Raw genomic sequence first — 18,127 nt, 5'->3', positions numbered from 1 at the left:
ACTCTTATTGTTAATTTCAACAAATAAATTTGTGTGTGTGTGTGTGACTCCTCGGCATCTTATTAGCCTTTGGTTGAGATTCCCATCCAATAATCGTTACTCAGATTGATTTTCCTTTGAAGAATAATCCCATTGTGGTTTGAATAGAGTTCTGACAGAACTGAGAGAGGGTAAACACAGTGACGCTTTAACGTTGATTTTGCTTCAAATAAACATCGTTTCAAACACAGCATGCTGGCTAATGTTAAGTAACATAGAAAGGTTTAGATTAGTTTAGTTTAGAGATACAGCGCGGAAACAGGCCCTTCAGCCCACCGGGTCCGCACCGACCAGCGATCCCCGCACATGAACACTATCCTACACACACTAGGGACAATTGTACAATTATATTTAATTATGCTTTCAAGAGAGAGTTAGATAGAGCTCTTAATGATAGCAGAGTCAGGGGGTATGGGGAGAGGGCAGGAACGGGGTATTGATTGTGGATGATCAGCCATGATCACATTGAATGGCGGTGCTGGCTCGAAGGGCCGAATGCCCTACTCCTGCACCTATTGTCTATACCAAGCTAATTAACCTACAAGCCTGTACGTCTTTGGTGTGTGGGGAGAAACTGTAGATCCCGAAGAAAACACACGGGGGGAACGTACAAACTCCGCACAGACACCACCCGTAGTCAGGAACGAACTGGCGCCGTAAGGCAGCAACTCTACCGCTGCGCCACCGTGCCGCCCTAAGGAGGTTGTTATCATTTTTCATCTGTTTTAATCTGTTTATATTTAAGTGACCACCTTTCCAAATCTGATTTCTTAATCTGCTATTTCTTAAAATGTTTCCCAATTTAGGTTGTGGTGAACATCTAGTGCGGACCATGTTGGCCAGGGAATGTTCAGTGGCCCTTCAGTCCGAAGATGCCCACCAAGCCCTGTTGGAGACTATGCAAAAGAAATTTGTTCGTAAGCTCCATTCACTTGTTCCTTCTAATGCAATGGAGTTTAGAGTATTGTCACGTGTACCGAAGTATAGTGAAAAGCTTTTGTTGCGTGTGGAAAGTCGGCAGAAAGACAATACATGATTACAATCGAGCCATTTACAGTGTATAGATACATGATAAGGGAATAACGTTTAGTGCAAGGTAAGGTCCGATCAAAGATAATCCGAGGGTCACCAATGAGGTACATAGGAGTTCAGCACTGCTCTCTGGTTGTGGTAAGATGGTTCAGTTGCCTGATAACAGCTGGGAAGAAACTGTCCCTGAATCTGGAGGTGTGCGTTTTCACACTTCTATGCCTTTTGCCAGATGGGAGAGGGGAGAAGAGGGAGTGGCCAGGATGCGACTCGTCCTTGATTATGCTGCTGGCCTTGCCGAGGCAGCGTGAGGTCTCTTTTAATCTTCATACCTGCTCAAGCATAGTTTTCTATTTTCTCCTTTTATCACCAAAGTATTTGACTTTTTGAGGAGGAATTTCTTGGTGGCGAATCTGTGGAATTCATTGCCGCAGAAGACTGGACGCTAAGTCCATGGATATTTTTGTAAGGTGGCGATATCCCTTACAACTTATGAACTTTTTATAAACAAGGACTGAATGAGATTGAAGGAACAAGGATACAGCGTACTGGAGTAACTCAGCGGGTGGAGCTGCACCTCCTGCCTACTTTGAAGAAGTGAGGATGGGTTCATAATTTGGAGCAATTGAGTTTGGAGAACTGTGATGGTCAAATTAAAATAGATGGTTGATTGAACTACCATTTCCAGTAAAATTTAACACGAGACATGCTTTAGAAACATGAAGCTGAAGATATCTGTAAGTATGGCTTCAGTCACAATTACAGTGAGGCACGAACGAGGATGTTGGCATTCTTTTCTTTAATGAAGATGTTACCATGACTTGAGGGCCTAGGCTGTGGGGAGAGACGAGGCAAGATTGGACTTTATTTATTGGCGTGCAGTAGGATGAGGGTTAGATGCACAGAGTCTTTTACCCAGAGTAAGGGAACCAAGAACCAAAGGACATTCGTTGATTTAAGGTGAGAGGAAAACTTTGATAGGACCCACCTCCCTGGCAGCTCGTTCCATGCACCCACCACCATCCATGTGAAAATGTTGCCCCTCAGGTTCCTATCACATCTTTCCCCTCTCACCTAAAACCTGTGTTCCCCCCCCACCCTCCCGGTTCTTGATGTTGAAATAAATTCTTGCAGATCCTTGATGTCTTAAGGAAACCATTTGATAGCACGGAAAGGGGAGTGGAAGAGGATTTGTAACTATTCACAACTCTGCCTGCCTCAGCTCACCTACTCCGAGAGCCGTCATTGGTGCCTTTAAGCTCTTTCAACTCAATCTTTGCCGCCATGCTATTTAATTAAAAAGCAAAAAAAAAAAAACCTGAAGATTCTGGCAATCTAAAGTAAAAGCAGAACATGCTGGAGATACTCTGCAGATCATGCAACATCTGTGCAAAGGGAGAAAAACAGATCATTAATCTATGTTGAGTTATTAACTCTATACCTCTTTTGCAGAAGTGCTGTGTCTCCAGCATTTTCCAGATTTAACGTTTCATTCCACTCCATGTAAACATGGTCTGCTGCCTGTGTCCCAATGTTCAACAACGACAGTTCTCCTCTATATGCTTGCCTACACTGGATCCCAGTTAAAGTTGCTCAATTCAAAGCCTCATCTTTCTTTTAAATTCCTTGCTGTCCTGTTATCTTCAGCCCTTAGATCCTCTGTGTTCCTCCAGTTCTGGCCTCTTGACAATCCTCAGATTTAACTGCTGTGCCTCAATTTCCCCGAATTACCTCCTTAAACTTTTGTGTCTCTACCTCCACCTTTTAGATGCTCCTTAAAACCCTAGATAGTTTTAGTCTGAAGAAGGGTCACCCATTCGTTCTCTCCAGAGATGCTGCCTGTCCCGCTGAGTTCCGCTAGCATTTTGTGTCTATCTTTGGTGTAAACCAGCATCTGCGGTTCCTTCCTACTCCTTAAAACCCTCATCTTTATCCCAGCTTCTCGTCAAATATGACTGGCATCAAATTAGTATGGTTCCTTGAGGTATTTTGCCAGCTTGAACGTGTAATGGTGGTATAATAAAGGTATACATAATATGTATTCATAATTACATCATTTCTAATTACAATGCAATATAATTTATAAATAAAGATAGTTTAATAAAGGCACCACCAGACTCAAGAACAGCTTCTTCCTCTCTGTTATCAGGCTTCTCAATGTTCCTTCCATAACTAGGGTGCTGTCCGATTCACCTCTACCTCATTGTGGACATTGGACTTTGTCCAAGGGACTTGTGCTCCACAATGCTGAGAACTATATTCTGAACTCTGTATCTTCCCCTTTGCTCTACCTATTGTACTTGAGTTTGACTTGATTTTATTTGTGTATAGTATTATCTGATCTGATTGGATAGCATGCAAATCAAGATGTTTTACTCTACTACAGTACACATGACAATAATAAACCTAAACCTACAACCTGGCATCATTGTGCATTGGAAGTGTCTGCATTTTTACAGTTAATGTCACCTGAAGACGACTTTTAGGTTAGCAATGGGAAGATATCCAGGCCTCTCAAGGTCACTTGAGGTTATCACACTTCAGTACATAAAGCATTGAAGGGATTGAAGAAACGATCCCCCCACATCACACTGACTATTGTACCCATCCACAATGATCCCACTAACCCACATTAGAGTACTTGCCTCCACCACCTCCCCAGACAGTGCATTCCAAATTCCAAACACGCACTACGCAAAGTAAAATCCCATTCAAATCCTCTCTGAACCCCCTACTTATCTCAAACCTTTTGCCCTTTTGTACCCCAGTGGTATGAATATTGATTTATCTAACTTCAAGTAGCCCCCGCGTTCCCTCTCTCTCTCCATCCCTACCCCATTCCAAGTCGCACCAGCTTCTCGTTCTCACCTAGCAAACAGCTAACAAGGTATCATCCTTTATTATCGTTACTTTTTTGCATATCTTTAATTCATTTGTTCTATATCTCTACATCACCGTCTATACCTCTCGTTTCCCTTCCCACTGACTCTAGTCTGAAGAATGGTCTCGACCCGAAACATCACCTATTCCTTCTCTCCAGAGATGCTGCTGGTCCCGCTGAGTTACTCCAGCATTTTGTGTCTTATCTCTGCCCTTTTGTCTTAGATAACCCTCCCACAGGAAGAAAATATTCCAATCCATCCCCTTCCCAATCTTCCATGCCTCTAGTCAGGATAATAAAGGCCCCCCATGAGAAGCGTCACCTATCCATGTTCACTGGAAATGCTGCCTGACCAGCTGAGTTACTCCAGCACTCTGTGTCCTTTTGTATGCTAAATGATATGGTGTTGGAAAGTACTGATTTATTTTAATTGCTTCTGACAGCTAAGCTTACTTACCATCTCTGCTCAGGAAGGACATTGATCCTTGTCAAAACATGCCACTTATTCACACCACTTGCTTTTATTTTATTGCTGCCTAGAAAATTAATCACTAATTCAGCTGTGGTACCAGTGGGACACGATGCATTGGAAATAGTTGCACCTGTTTTGTTTTGAAACTGGGCCATTACATTCAAGTTTGAAAGGCAGCTTTGTTGGGCAAATTTTGATTCCTTTTTTTAAAAAACAATCTCACTTCAAAGGATTCCTTGAAAGGAAAACATTGTATGGTAGATAATTTGGTAAATTTGCATATCGTTAATAAAATCATGCAGTGTACTGGCGGTACAGAGCATTGAACTGCCAGTCCAGTTCAACATACCTTTATTGGGTAAGAGTAAAGATTACATTTGTACTAAATTAATAGTAATTTAGTCGTGTATTTAAATGTCATGTCTGGCTGATAATTGGTTAAATTGTGCATGGTATCCTTAAAGGTGTGTTACAGTTCAGCACTGAAGAATAAATATAAGGCTGTGTTTAGAGATATCCCTTGCAGATGCATAAATTTGTGGGGCAGCTGGTTCTGCTACCTCACAGCGCCAGAGACCCGGGTTTGATCCCGACCTCGGGTGGGTCGTCTGTGTGGAGTTTGCACGTTCTCTTTGTGACCCTATGGGTTTCCTCCAGGTTGTCCAATTTCCTCTCGCACATCACGTAAGACGTGCGGGTTTGTAGATTAATTGGCCCCTGTCAATAAATGCCTCGAATGTGTAGGGAGTGGATAAGAAATTGGGATAACATCGAAATAGTGTGAGCGTGCGATGGGTTGTCGCATGGGACAATATCATGTATTGTCTTTCCACTGACTGGTTAGCACGCAGCAAAAGCTTTTCACTGTACCTCGGTACATGTGACAATAAACTAAACTGATAAACTGAACTGGTGGGCTGAAGGGCCTGTTTCCATGCTGTATATCTAAGCTCTAAAAACTAAATGAGCTACTCTGGAAATGAATTTATAATGGTGCAGTACAGAGTGGTAAAATTGCATTTACAAGCCTATATTTCAATATTGTGGAGGTGGAATCGCAATAGAATCAGTATTTGTTTATTTCTTCACAGAAATATTCCAAATGTCCGACATTTCATAACTGCCTTTCTGTGTACACGCTTTGTTTCACGGTGAGGATCTGAAGGATCTTACATGCCAGTGGAATATTTCATAAAATGCGGATGCATTTTTACTTGTCACTTTTTATAATTGGCCGGGGGTGGGGGGGGAGAGATCAAAGGTGCACAGTGTGTGTGTGTGTGTACGTCCACTTTTTTACTGTCTTCCCGCAAAGGGGATGCCTTGAACAGGCTGTTTGTTAGCAGACCTGAAAGAATACTTGGCAGGACAGGGTAGGTTTTAGCCAGCAGGCGAGAAAGCAGCTTTAGTTACATTTGTCCTGCGAGCAACTGATTGTAGCCCTCACCGTCGGCAGTCAGCATCCTGTTTACAATTTAGATCTGAATCCCAGCGGGACGCGCGTGGCCGCCAGCCAAATTGAGAATGCCTGGCATAGTCATTCGGAGCTCTTTAAGCAGCAGGTGACAGACAAACTGATGGCAGATGTTTTTTGCTTGTGTAGCTTACAAGCAGTATGCAGCGGAGATATTGCTAAATTTGGGCAAGTGGGGTGGAGGGTGAGGGGAGGCCCAGGCAAAGGGTGACGGAGAGTGTAAATATTTAAGAATTGGTTCTTTGAGGGGAAAAATGACTTTAAATTTTTTTTAAAAATCTGATTTGAAAAAAACAAAAGAAACTCTTTCCAAATCCAAGTTCATTGTATACTTTTGTTTTCAAAGTTCTTAAAAAAATAATCCATATTTACCTCATTAAGTCCTTACTATATCGGCCTCCCAATAGTAGGTTACAGCACTGGAGGCAAACACCAAAGTTTACAGTGCTAAATTCCAGTTTGCCCGTAAACTTTGCTGTGCTGTATGACTATGATTCGAAAGTATAGCAACTAAAACCATTATACTTCTTATTCTTTTAATTAAGGTTAATAATGCAACCTTGAATTTAATTACAATAACATCATACAGATTGGCAGAGTGGTCACATATTATAAAGTCATAGAGTCGTACAGCATGGAAACAGGCCCTTCGCCCAACTTGCCCACACTGGCCTACATGTCCTAGCTACACTAGTCCCATCTGCCTACATTTGGCCCATGTCCCTCCAAACCTGTTCTATCCATGTACCTGTCTAACTGTGCCTTAAACGTTGGGATAGTCCCAGCCTCAACTACCTCCTCTGGCCATTCGTTCAATTCGTCCACTACTCTTTGTGTGAAAAAGCTACCCCTCAGATTCCTATTAAATCTCTTCCCCTTCACCTTAAACCTATGTCCTCTGGTCCTCAATTCCCCAACTCTGAGCAAGAGACTCTGTGCATCTAAATATTATTAATTAAGGTTAATAATCCTGAATGTGTTTTACTCTTTGCCTACCATATTCATTTATTTTATCTCTTCTTTACACCTTTTCCAGCCATAAACTCTTACCTTCCCAAACCAAGATGACTTTGTAGCTTACATTATTTGCCTCCTGTTAGATTCAAAGCCACTTCAACATTAAAATCAAAGAATATAATTTTGGAACGAAAATGAAAGCTAACATGTATAATGCATTTCTTTTTGGAGATTCATTTTATCTTTACTGGTGTTCTGGAACGATGAGAAATTAATCACAGATTTGTGTCTGCTCTGCAGTTCCGCTGCTTGGTTATGTGTTTTGACTGGACAGCTGTTTATTGTAGGTGCAGTGGATGGATGCCACTGTGAGTTTTGGTGCTGTTAGGCAGCTCCAGAATCTGAACTAAAATTAAAGGTGAAGATAGACTCAAAAAGCTGGAGTAACTCAGCGGGTCAGGCAGCATCTGTGGAGAGAAGGAATGGGTGATGTTTCAGGCCGAGACCCTTCTTCAGACTAGTCAGTGGAAAGGGAAACGAGAGATATAGAGGGTGATGCGGGGAGATAAAGAACAATGAATGAAAGATACGCAAAAAAGTAACAATGATAAAGGAAACAGGCCAGTGTTGGCTGTTTGTTGGGTGAGAACGAGAAGCTAGTACGACTTGGGGGATAGAGAGAGAGGGAATGCCGGGGTTGCCAGAAGTTAGAGAAATCAACGTTCATACCACTGGGCTGTAAGCTGCCTAAGCGAAATATGAGGTGCTGTTCCTCCAATTTGCGTTTAGCCTCACTCTGACAAAGGAGGAGACCGAGGACAGAAAGGTCAGTGTGGGAATGGGAGGGAGAATTAAAGTGTTTAGCCACCGGAAGATCAGGTAGGTCCAGGCGGACTGAGCGAAGGTGTTCAGCGAAACGATCGCCCAGTCTACGTTTGATCTCGCCCATAAGCCTGTCCCGGCTGAGTTACTCCAGCTTTTTGTGTCTATCTTCGGTTTAAACCAGCATCTGCAGTTCCTTCCTACTAAAATTGAAGGCACCATGAGTGCTTCAGGAGAAAGGGAGGCAGTGGATTACTTGAACTCATCATTCAAACTATTCACAATACTTTGAGTAGCAGTGGGGTGGATAGGTGGGAGAAGGGCAGCAAGAGTCAAGAGTGCAGCACAACAGTTTGTGTGTGTAGGAAGGAACTGCAGATGCTGGTTCACACCAAAGATAGATACAAAACTATGGAGTAACTCAGCGGGACAGACAGCATCTCTAGATAGAAGGAATTGGTGACGTTTCGGGTCAAGATTCTTCTTCATACTAAAGAAGGATCTCGACCTGAAACGTCACCTATTCTTTCCAGAGATGCTGCCTGTCCCGCTGAGTTACTCCAGCATTTTGTGTCCAATCTTCGGTTTGAACCAGGTCATGGTTTTCAGGCTCCTGTACCTTCTTCCTGGTGGCAGGAATGAAATGAGAGCGTGGCCAGGGTGGTGTGGGTCCTTCATGTTGCTGGCTGCCTTTTTGAGGCAGCGCCTCGTATAGACCCCTTCGATAGTGGGGGGGTCAGTGCCCATTATGGAGAGGTTTACAGTGATTCAGGTCCATTGCATCAGATTTATCGTATTGCTGAAACATATTAGAATAGCAGGACAAGAATCCTCCTGTAATGAATAAAAAGACAATGAATATGACTGGTGCTTTAACGGTTAATAAAATGTTTCCACTAGTGGGAGAGTCTAGGACCAGAGGTCATAGCCTCAGAATTAAAGAATGTTAATTTAGGAAGGAGATGAGGAGAAACGTCTTTAGTCAGAGGGTGGTGAATCTGTGGAGTTCCCTGCCACAGAAGGCTGTGGATACCAAGCCAGTGGATATTTTTAAGGCAGAGATAGATAGATTTTTGAATAGTACAGGTGTCGGAGGTTATGGATAGAAGGCAGGAGAGTATGGTTAGGAGGGAGAAATAGATCAGCCATGATTGAATGACGGAGTAGAGTTGATGGGCCGAATGGCCTAATTCTACTATCACTTATGACCTTCTGACATCATTCACGTGTCGGTATGTGCTTATTGCTCTCTTGTTTGCTGTCACCCATTCCCCCTCCCCACCACCATACAATTCATGAAATAATATATTTACTGTAGAATTTCAATATTTTTGTTTTGCCAGTTCCTCAATCCAGGTGGACACCACTTTCCAGCGTTGACGTTTGCATGTGAAGTTTGGAACTTCTGTTATGTTAATATTAGGGATAGACTGCCGATGAGCAAATGGGCAATATTTGTTCTAAATCAAGAAGTTAGCTTTTTGTCACAGGCAGAAGAGGAAAACGGGGTTCTGCTCTGAGACAGCTGCCTTATTTCACAACATTGTGTGGGGCAGCACGGTAGCGCAGCGGTAGAGTTGCTGCCTTACTGCACCAGAGCCCCGGGTCCGATCCTGACCACGGGTGCTGTCTGTACGGAGTTTGTACGTTCTCCCTGTGAGCGCAAGGGTTTTCTCCGGGTGTTCCTGTTTCCTCCCGAATTCCAAAGACGTGCAGGTTTGCTGGGTGATTGGGCTTCTGTAAATTATCTCTAGTGTCTGGGATAGAACTAGTGTACGGTGATCGTTGGTCAGCACGGACTCTGTGGGCCAAAGGGTCTGTTTCCACACTGCATCTCTAAACTAAACCAAACTAAATCTTAAGATGCAATCTCTGACTCTAACATATCTGTGTATTTCTAGTTAGCCTCTGATATCGTTTAATTATGCAAGTCAGATAACAATTCTTTGCTATATTCAGGAACTGAAACAAACAAACCATCTGTCCATTCAATTACATTTGAACCCAATACTGCGGAGTAAAAGTTAATACTTTTATCTAAATAGTTTTTAAATGTTGTTATTGTACGTACCTCAACTACCTCCTCTGGCAGTTTGTTCCATACTCCCACTACCCTCTGTGTGAAAAAGGTGCACCTCAGGTTCCTATGAAAATGGATAGTAATGTTTCAGAGGGAAATGGACCAAACATGGAGAGGTGAGACTAGTGTAGATGGGGCACTTTGGTTGGCATGGGCAAGTTGGGCCGAAGGGCCTGTTAGTGTGCAGCATGACCATATCTGAATAGTTGGATTCCCATATGTTCAGGGTGCTGTTGAAACCACAATCTATATACTAAGGCTCTCATTTGTTTGTTTGTTTGTTTGTTCCTGAACTACAGCCAAAGTGCAATAATTTTAGGCCCACCTTACTCACCGTCATCCCTTTGGTGCTAATGGAAGAAGTTTCATTGAAATTAATGTTATATTTTTTAAGTTATTCACATTTTAAAATGTAAATCTATCTCCGAGGGAGGGAGGGGGGAGGGGTGGAGGGGGGGGGGGAGGAGGGAGGATAAGGGGGGTTGAGGGGGATGGAGTGAGGGAGGGAGGGAGGATAAGGGAGGGGGAAGGGGAGGTGGAGGGGAGAAGGGAGGGGAGGAGGGAGGGGGGAGTGAGGGGAGGGGGAGGAGGGGAGAAGAGGGTGCTGCACCAATGCAGGAGAGGTTTGGGCCCAACGGGTCCACTTGGTCTAGTATAGCTCTAAAGGTTCCACCTGACAGTTTAATCAAACCTGAACAGGTTAGGCATTAATTGCTCCCAAGTCCAAATAGGGACACATACAACGTCGTTGTGCATACTAACCCAGGGAGTAGCTGGATTTCTTCTGTCAGAGCTGCAACGAGCTGCAGTAAAAACGCCAACCTGCTGCCATTTTTGGAGATAAGGGCGGCACGGTGGCATGATAAGGGCGGCACGGTGGCGCAGCGGTAGAGTTGCTGCCTTACAGCGAATGCAGCGCCGGAGACTCAGGTTCGATCCTGACTACGGGCGCCGTCTATACGGAGTTTGTACGTTCTCCCCGTGACCTGCGTGGGTTTTCTCTGAGATCTTCGGTTTCCTCCCACACTCCAAAGACGTACAGCTATGTAGGTTAATTGGCTGGGCAAATGTTAAAAAAAAAATTGTCCCTAGTGTGTGTAGGATAGTGTTAATGTGCGGGGATCGCTGGGCAGCGCGGACCCGGTGGGCCGAAGGGCCTGTTTCCGCGCCGTATCTCTAAATCTAAAATCTAAAAATCTAAATTCTAAATCTAAAAATCTAAAGATTGCGTGGAAACAAATGTATTGTGTCTCTGGACCCACTCTGGGGTTGCTGAATGGAGGTGAGAGAGGTGACGTAGGGACAGGTGCTGCACCTCATGAGGCCGCAGCGGGTAGGAGGGGGTTTGGGTGGGGAAGAATGGGTGAACCAAGGAGTAGTGTCATTGATTGGAAAGGTGTTGTAAAATACCAGCATAGACATGTGTAGGAGGGAACTGCTGATGCTGGTTTACACCAAAGATAGGCACAAATTGCTGGAGTACCTCAGCGGGACACGCAGCATCTCTGGGTAGAAGAAATGGGTGACATTTCAGGTCGAGGTGTGAAGAAGAGTCTTGACCCGAAAAGTCATCCATTCCTTCAATCCAGAGATGTTGCCTGTCCCGCTGAGTTACGCTAACATTTTGTGTCTATCACCAGCATAGACATGATGGGCAGTATAAGCATAATTATTCTATTGTATGCATTTTGTGCCTACCTTTCAATAGGAAAAATAAGCTGTTGATTTCCCTTTTAACTGCTTCAGTTCTACTGCTTTCACAGTAATGGGATCCACATAACTAATACATGCTGTTCCTATTATGATTCACACCAGCTTTCAGGCTAAGAAATACTTGAAATTGTTGCGTTTTCTAGATACGAATTGAAATTTCATCCTACGCCTGGACATGAGTCTGTAACCACAACGGCATGACTAATCTTCTGGAGATTACCATGTAGTTTTTAAGTTATTTATGAAATTCTGCAGAGAATAAACTTATCAATGCCTCTGTTTAACGACGTATTCACAGATGTTTAAAATATATTCACATCTGGATAAAAGAAGGGCAAATAAAATTAAGAAAGGTGAGGTAGTGTTAAGAGACATTGTTCGGGGGGGGTATAAAGCGTTTAGCTTAGTTTAGGTTGGAAACAGGCCTTTCGGCCCAGCAAGTCTGCACCGACCAGCGATCCCCGCACACTAACATTCACCTACAATTTGGTACATTTATACCAAGCCAGTTAACCTACCAACCTGTACGTCTTTGGAGTGTGGGAGGAGACCGATGTTCTTGGAGGAAAACCAAGCAGGTCACGGGGAGAACGTACAAAACTAGCGTTGCAACCTTAAAGGAAACTAGCCTGGCAAGGTTACTGCGTCTAATGATTCATCTCCTTCACTTATACAGAGTTGAAATGACAAGTGTGCTGGAGCGCCCTCAGTTATTAATTCAGCTCATTCACAGTGTCAATCTCCATAATCCGTTCTGAGCCAGCAATGCGAAGGCACTCACTCACTTTCACACATTAACTTAATTAACCATTGAAAGCAAAGCATAATTTTGTTGATCATAATTAGATATTTTGGAAATGTGATTCTGAGAAATTGCAGTATTTCTGTTTTGATCTATGATTCTGTTCAGAGCTATGATTTCAATGTGGCTAATTGCTTTCATTGTGACAGGATATGTGTCACTGTCCAGTAATGCAGATGAGTCTGTATTGGCAGCCGGATCTATGGAAAGATAGCTGTTGATCATTAAACCAGATGCTATAAAAATGTCACGCATTCAGATGGTCCTTTTCATATGTGGTGGTATTTTATGAACAAAGATTTTTCACGATATATTCCTTTGACATACCATACAGATTTTTTGAAGATATCTTCTCCTTTGACAGCTGATAATCATTTGTTCCAATGCATCTGGAAGTTAGTTGCAGGGAGGTGTATAAACAGGTCACTCTTTCTGTTTGCTTTTTCTCATTTCCTTTTCACAGATTGCGAGCCTAGTTTTTGGCAAGATTGCATGTCTAACACTTCTAATCTCTGGATTTTCTTGAAGATGAAATCAATTTTCTTTCTTGCATCAAAACTCTGACAAAGTTTACATTTTGTGTTCACATAGATACATAGACAATAGGTGCAGGAGGAGGCCATTCGGCCCTTCGAACCAGCACCGCCATTCAACGTGATCATGGCTGATCATCCACAATCAGTACCCCGTTCCTGCCTGCTCCCCATACCCCTTGATTCCACCAGCCCTAAGAGCTCTATCTAACTCTCTTTTGAATGCATCCAATGAATCGGCTCCACTGCCTTCTGAGGCAGAGAATTCCACAAATTCACAACTCTGTGTGAAAAAGTTTTTCCTCATCTCAGTTCTAAATGGCCTTCCCCTTATTCTTAAACTGTGGCCCTGGTTCTGGACTCCCCCAACATCGGGAACATGTTTCCTGCATCTACCCTGTCCAATCCCTTAATAATTTTATATGTTTCTATAAGATCTTCTCTCATCCTTCTAAGTCCAGTCTTTCTTCATATGACAGTCCCGCCATCCCGGGAATTAACCTCTTGAACCTACGCTGCACTCCCTCAACAGCAAGAATGCCCTTCCTCAAATTATACTGGATTTTTCTTAAGTCAGCTGTCTACACGCATAGAACATTAATCCTGGGAGTCAACTTTGCCGCCATGTGTAAAACGTTGACCTTTGATGATTTGCAGATATTTATTGGGAATAAGTACAATTTTGAAGCGGTAATTCTTTTGAAATTTGAAAACCGGAGTTATTTTAAGTTTGTGTAGGAGAGAACTGCAGATGCTGGTTTAAATCGAAGGAAGACACAAAATGCTGGACTAACTCAGCGGGACAGTTAGCCACTGTGGAGAGAAGGAATGGGTGATGTTTCGGGTCGAGACCCTTCTTCAGATATTTTAAGTTTGTTAATTCAATTATTTTAAGTTTATTGTCCAACTGCAGTAACACGTTTTGTGTTCTTCATAGGTTCACCATTCCTAGCCTGTGAGGACTCTGTACTTGGTGGAGTCATAGTTCTCCGTTGCTGCAGATGTTCAATGGATTCTGAGTCGGCACTGAACACACAAGCCCTCCTAGGTAATCAATACATTTCCAATACAATCGTTATGCTGCTTCGTACCAGATAGCTGATTAAATATTACTGATTGTATGCCTCGTCATCTTCCCCTCCACTATCAATGAACCATTCTACATTTCCATGATCATCGTCTGCATTGATCTGTGTTTTCACACCTTACCCTTCCATCATCTCTATGTCTCCTTCTCCCCTGACTCTCAGTCTGAAGAAGGGTCTCGACCCGAAACCTCTCCCATTCCTACCCTCCAGAGATGCTGCCCGTCCAGCTGAATTACTCCAGCAATTTATGTCTATCTTTGGTGTAAGCCAGCATCTGCAATTCCTTTCTACACATAAGTAAGGAACCTGTTGATCTCCCAATCAAGGTAGTTTGTTGTTCACATTCCTTCTGTTGGACATTTTACCTAGTACGTAGGGCGGCACGGTGGAGCAGCGGTAGAGTTGCTGCCTCACAGCACCAGAGACCCGGGTTCCATCCTGACTACGGGTGCTGTCTGTGCAGAGTTCGTACATTCTCCCCATGACCTGCGTGGGTTTTCTCCGGGATCACCAGTTTCCTCCCACACTCCAAAGACATACAGGTCTGTAGGTTAATTGGCTTGGTATAATTGTAAGTAGTCCCAAGTGTGTAGAGGATAGAGTAGGTGTGCGGGGATCACTGGCATGTTTGCTACTGAATTTGAAACGAGTGATAAGCCAGAGGATAGAATTAGCCATTTTCCTTCCTAACCTGACCTTTATTTTTCTCCACATTGAAGGTACTTTTGAAAAAAAATGAAGGAGGCTTTTTTTCTTATTGATTTTATTTTTATGTTTTTGAAACATAGAAAAAAAAATAGGTGTGGGAGTAGGCCATTCGGCCCTTCGTGCCAGCACCACCATTCAATATGATCATGGCTGATCATCTAAAATCAGTACCCCGTTCCTGCTTTTTCCCCCATATCCCTTGATTCCGTTAGCCCTAAAAGCGAAACCTAACTCTTTCTTGAAAACATCCAGTGAATTGACCTCCACTGCCTTCTGTGGCAGAGAATTCCACAGATTCACTACTCTCTGGGTGAAAAAGTTTTTCCTCACCTCAGTCCTAAATGGCCCACCCCATTTGTGACAATTGAAGACACAATATCTTTTATACATCTACCAATGTATTATACTGGCCAAACAAATCTGGAGACCTCGGTAAAGTAATTAAAGCAGCATTGTGGTCCCTGCACATCATTGTTCCAGAACTTAATTTGGACTTAATTTTGGACAGAGAGGTTTAGTTTTGAGATACAGCGTGGAAATTGGCCCTGTGGCCCATCGAGTCCGCACCATCCAGCGATCCCCACACATTAACACTGTCCTACACACACTAGGGACAATTTTACATTGATACCAAGCCAATTAACCTATAAACGTATACGACTTTGGAGTGTGAGAGGAAACTGAAGATCTCAGAGAACACCCACGCAAACTCCGTACAGACAAGCACCCATAGTCAGAATCGAACCCAGGTCTCTGGCACTGTAAGGCAGTAGCTCTTTCACCATGCCACCGTCCCACCCTTGTATGTATGTGCATGAAGTTACTGCATAGAGAGAGAGGCAAGCAGCCAGATAAGGCTCCTGTTTTTTTATATGCATGCTTCCAAGTTTTTCTGCCAACTGGACTCAGTTGGATGTCATGGGGACACTGGAAAATGGGAATCAAATGCTTTTCTTTCTTCGCCCGCCCTAACACAAGCCTTCAAAAGAGATTAAATTATACTGAAGATTATATTGAAGATGGTAAAACATAATGGTAGCATTTATTTCAAGAGAGCTGGAATACAAAAGCAGGGATGTAATGCTGAGGCTCTATAAAGCGCAGGTCAGGCTGCATTTGGAGTACTGTGAGCAATTTTGGGCACCATATCTGAGGAAGGATGTGCTGGCTCTGGAGACGTTCCAGAGGAGGTTTACAAGAATGATCCCAGGAATGAGCGGGTTAACTTATGATGGCCGTTTGTCGGCACTGGGCCTGTAATCGCTGGAGTTTAGAAGAATGAGGGGGGACCTCATTAAAACTTACCGAATAGTAAAAGGCTTGGATAGAGTGGATGTGGAGAGGATGTTTTCACTAGTGGGAGAGTCTAGGACTAGAGGTCACAGCCTTAGAATTAAAGGATGTTCCTTTAGGAAGGAGATGAGAAGGAATTTCTTTGGTCAGAGGGTGGTGAATGGAGGCAGTCAATGGATATTTTTAAGGCAGAGATAGATAAATTCTTGATTAGTATAGGTGTCAGGGGTTATGGGGAGAAGACAGGAGAATGGGGTGAGGAGGGGGAGATAGATCAGCCATGATTGAATGGCGGAGTCGATTTGATGGGCCGAAAGGCCTAATTATGCTCCTATCACTTATGACCTTATGATTAACACTAGAACAACACTTCTTATGATACAAAGTTAATATCCCAATCTCGTTGTACCTCCCAATCTCGTTGTACCCCTGGGTACAATGACAATAAAGATATATTGTATTGTATTGTATTGTATATATGAAGGTAAACCTCTTTTTCTAAACCAACTAAACAATCCTATCGTCATGGATAAGAGAGATTCCCGCTGATCATTAAAACAGAGGAGAAATTAGGAAAATACCGAACAATTGACCTTAAATATTATTCACTTGCAGTTTGAGCACTAAATTATTTTTATTTTAAGCAAATCCTCCTTCATTAAACATAGTGAAATTTAGATTTGTATTAGAGAATGAAATGGACTAGCTTTGTCATAGCATGCCAACTAAACTTGAAATTACTGCTCTTTGAAAATTTACAGCTTTTTGTTTGACCTGAACATTGGAAGGTACAGCACAAGAGCAGGCCCTTCGGCCCACGACATCCGTGCTGAAAACGATGCCAAGACAAACCCTATCTGCCTCTCTCATATCTCTCCATTCCCTGCATATGCACGTGCCGATCTGAAAGCCTCCTAAACACCACTATAGTATCTGCCTCCACCACCACCACCACTCCTGGGAGCTGTTCCAGGCACCCACCGCTCTTTGTGTATAAAACAAAACAACTTGCCTCGCACATCTCCTTTCAACGGGACAGGCAGCATCTCTGGAGAGGAGGAATGGGTGACGTCTCGGGTCAAGACGCTTCCTCAGATTTGAGTATGAAGAAGTTGTCTCGACCCGAAACGTCACCCATTCCTTCTCTCCAGAGATCCTGCCTGTCCCGCTGAGTAAACCAGCAGCTGCAGTTCCTCCCTACATTAAATCTCCTTTCAAACGTAGCCCCTCTCACCTTGAAGTCTTTGATATTTCCATTCTGGGAATACTGTTCCGACTGCCTTGTTTGGCGTTGTATTTGACCTGAATAACTGAATAATGTTCTGTATTCACTAGAGTTTAGAAGGATGAGAGGGGATCTTACAGAGACGGATAAAATTATAAAAGGACTGGACAAGCTGGATGCAGGAAAAAGTTCCCAATGTTGGGGGAGTCCAGAACCAGGGGCCACAGTCTAAGGGGAGGCCATTTAAAACTGAGGTGAGAAGAAACCTTTTCACCCAGAGAGTTGTGAATTTTTGGAATTCTCTGCCATGGAAGGCAGTGGAGGCCAATTCACTGGATGAATTTAAAAGAGAGTTAGATAGAGCTCTAGGGGCTAGCGGAATCAAGGGATATGGGGAGAAGGCAGGCACGGGTTACTGATTGTGGGTGATCAGCCATGATCACAATGAATGGCGGTGCTGGCTCGAAGGGCTAAATGGCCTCCTCCTGCACCTATTTTCTATGTTTCTACAGTGCATTCAGAAAGTATTCAGACCCCTTCACTTTTTCCACATTTTGTTACGTTACAACCTTAATTTTCACAAATATCACATTGTAGCGCGTCGATAAAGGCCCGAAATAAAGGCAAGGAGCCAGGTATTTCGGGAACGTTATATTTTATTGTACCTCGGTTATCAGACGGGTCTAGTCTGCCGGAATGGCTTGGCGCCCAAACCTTGTCCTTATATACCTGGTCCCGGACCGCCTCCCTGGACTGGTCCATTCCCGTGCCAAGGGGTCGGTAGAAGTATGGCCCGACCCTTGGGAGCCGCCACAGTACCCCCCCCAGAACCGGAGGCACGAAACGCACTGGTGGTCGCACAACCCGACCGGACTGCGTACGGTAATCGATCGACAGAGGTGCCGGCGGAGGCACAGTTGGAGGGACAGGTGGTGGGACCCGCAAAGGGGGGCGACCTCGTGGCCGAGGCTGGGCAACCCGCACCGGTTGGTCGATGTCTAAGTGGGCCGG

General features: G+C 43.7%; 1 protein-coding gene across 2 annotated transcripts in view; it reads left to right on the top strand.

Annotated features, from left to right (window-relative positions):
- The window catches only part of tasp1 (taspase, threonine aspartase, 1), an 84,290-nt gene that overhangs the window by 50,956 nt on the left and 15,207 nt on the right, over positions 1-18,127 (top strand). For both annotated transcript variants that reach the window (XM_078405650.1, XM_078405652.1), the window contains 2 exons: positions 846-956; positions 13,740-13,850. In XM_078405650.1, coding sequence (XP_078261776.1) covers positions 846-956; positions 13,740-13,850 — 222 coding nt within the window. The remainder of the gene's footprint in view (positions 1-845; positions 957-13,739; positions 13,851-18,127) is intronic.

This window comes from Rhinoraja longicauda, chromosome 9 (genome assembly GCF_053455715.1).
Source record: "Rhinoraja longicauda isolate Sanriku21f chromosome 9, sRhiLon1.1, whole genome shotgun sequence".
In the NCBI taxonomy this organism is placed as follows: Eukaryota; Metazoa; Chordata; class Chondrichthyes; order Rajiformes; family Arhynchobatidae; genus Rhinoraja; species Rhinoraja longicauda.
This window is presented reverse-complemented; position numbering and strand designations above follow the sequence as displayed.